The following is a 1,505-nucleotide window of genomic DNA, read 5'->3' as shown; positions in this document are numbered from 1 at the left end:
AGGCCCACCCCCCCCCGAGCGGCTCTGCTGCAGGGGTAGGGCGAGGGGATGGGCAGGGGCAGGGTGCAAGGGGATGGGCGTAGGGCAAGGGTTTGGGGTAGGGCAGGATTAGGGGCAGGACAGGGTTGGGTTAGGGGGCAGGATAGGTTTAGGGGGCAGGGGGGAGGGTTGTGACTAGGGGATGCTGGCAGGGACAGGGTTAGGGGTAGGACCTGGGTGAGGGTTATTGCAAAACACTATTGAAACCCCCAGACAGCGACGATGGGCGTAGGGCAAGGGTTTGGGGTAGGGCAGGATTAGGGGCAGGACAGGGTTGGGTTAGGGGGCAGGATAGGTTTAGGGGGCAGGGGGGAGGGTTGTGACTAGGGGATGCTGGCAGGGACAGGGTTAGGGGTAGGACCTGGGTGAGGGTTATTGCAAAACACTGTTGAAACCCCCAGACAGCGATGCCAGGGGCCCTGCACATGTGCGGGGTGTGAGCAGGGCAGCGTGCACGCGTGGGGTGAGGGTAGGGGGTCATGCACACGTGGGGTGTGAGCAGGGCAGCGTGCACAGTGTGGTGGAGGATCAGTCCCACCATGGTGGCCACCTGCCGTGCGCCGTAGCATGTTGCCGCTGGCTCGGGCAGTCTGTCCTCACACCAGCTCCATGCTGTGCTGCACGTCGCCCCAGCTCCTGCCCCGCTGCGGCACCATCCCGTCCCCTCGGGACCCCCACAGCTGGGCTGGGGGCTGTGGCTGCCAGACATGGGACTGGGAGAGGAAGGGGCACAGGGGCTGTTGGCGCAGGTAGGGGACAGGGGGGACAGCTGGGGTGTCCCTGCGGGAGGTGGAGTTCTCCCCCCTGCTATGCCCCAGCTCAGCCCTGCGCCCCATGGTCTGTGCCTCAGTTTCCCCATGGGTTTGGGGCAGGGGGGGCCGGGACAGCCCCACGTGCAGCAGCCGCTGAGCCCCTCTTTCTTGGCAGCACTGAATGAGCCCACCATCGACTACGGGTTCCAGCGGCTGCAGAAGGTCATCCCCCGGCACCCCGGGGACCCTGAACGCCTCCCCAAGGTAGGGAACCCCTGCCCGGGGTTTGGCGCAGATGCTGTGCCCTGCTCTCTGCTGTGGCCGGTGACACCCACGGGTGCAGGCAGGGACACGCCATCTCCCATGGGTGCTGGGCACCACCTCGCCCAGACCCAGGGGTCTTCCCTGGCAAGTGCCAGAGGACCAAGGGACAGGGAGGGGGATGCAGAGCCCCTGTCCCCCCCGCCTTGGCGCTGGGTGCAGCCCGCAGGCTGGCCTGGCTCCCCGACTCTCAGCTCCCACTGTGTGGTGGGGTCCGTGCTGTTTGCCCCCACCCCCAGCAAAGCCCAGGGCAGGGAGGGCCATGGGGGGACGCAGGGAGGGCCATGGGGGGACGCAGGGAGGGCCATGGGGGAGCGCAACGGGTCCCTGCTGGGTCCCAGCCCCGTGGGTCCGCTGTGGGATGCTGGGCAGCGCTGGGCTGGGGCTCTGGGC

General features: G+C 67.8%; 1 protein-coding gene across 1 annotated transcript in view; it reads left to right on the top strand.

Moving 5' to 3' along the window:
• The window catches only part of LOC103908340 (transcription factor COE3-like), a 17,098-nt gene that overhangs the window by 13,371 nt on the left and 2,222 nt on the right, over positions 1 to 1,505 (top strand). Inside the window, 1 exon segment of the mRNA XM_009290698.1 lies at positions 967 to 1,055. Coding sequence (XP_009288973.1) covers positions 967 to 1,055 — 89 coding nt within the window.

The sequence above is a fragment of the Aptenodytes forsteri genome, unplaced genomic scaffold, assembly GCF_000699145.1.
Source record: "Aptenodytes forsteri isolate BGI_AS27 unplaced genomic scaffold, ASM69914v1 Scaffold236, whole genome shotgun sequence".
Lineage (NCBI taxonomy): Eukaryota > Metazoa > Chordata > Aves > Sphenisciformes > Spheniscidae > Aptenodytes > Aptenodytes forsteri.
Note: the sequence above shows the minus strand (reverse complement) of the source record. Positions and strands in the feature narration are given on the sequence as shown.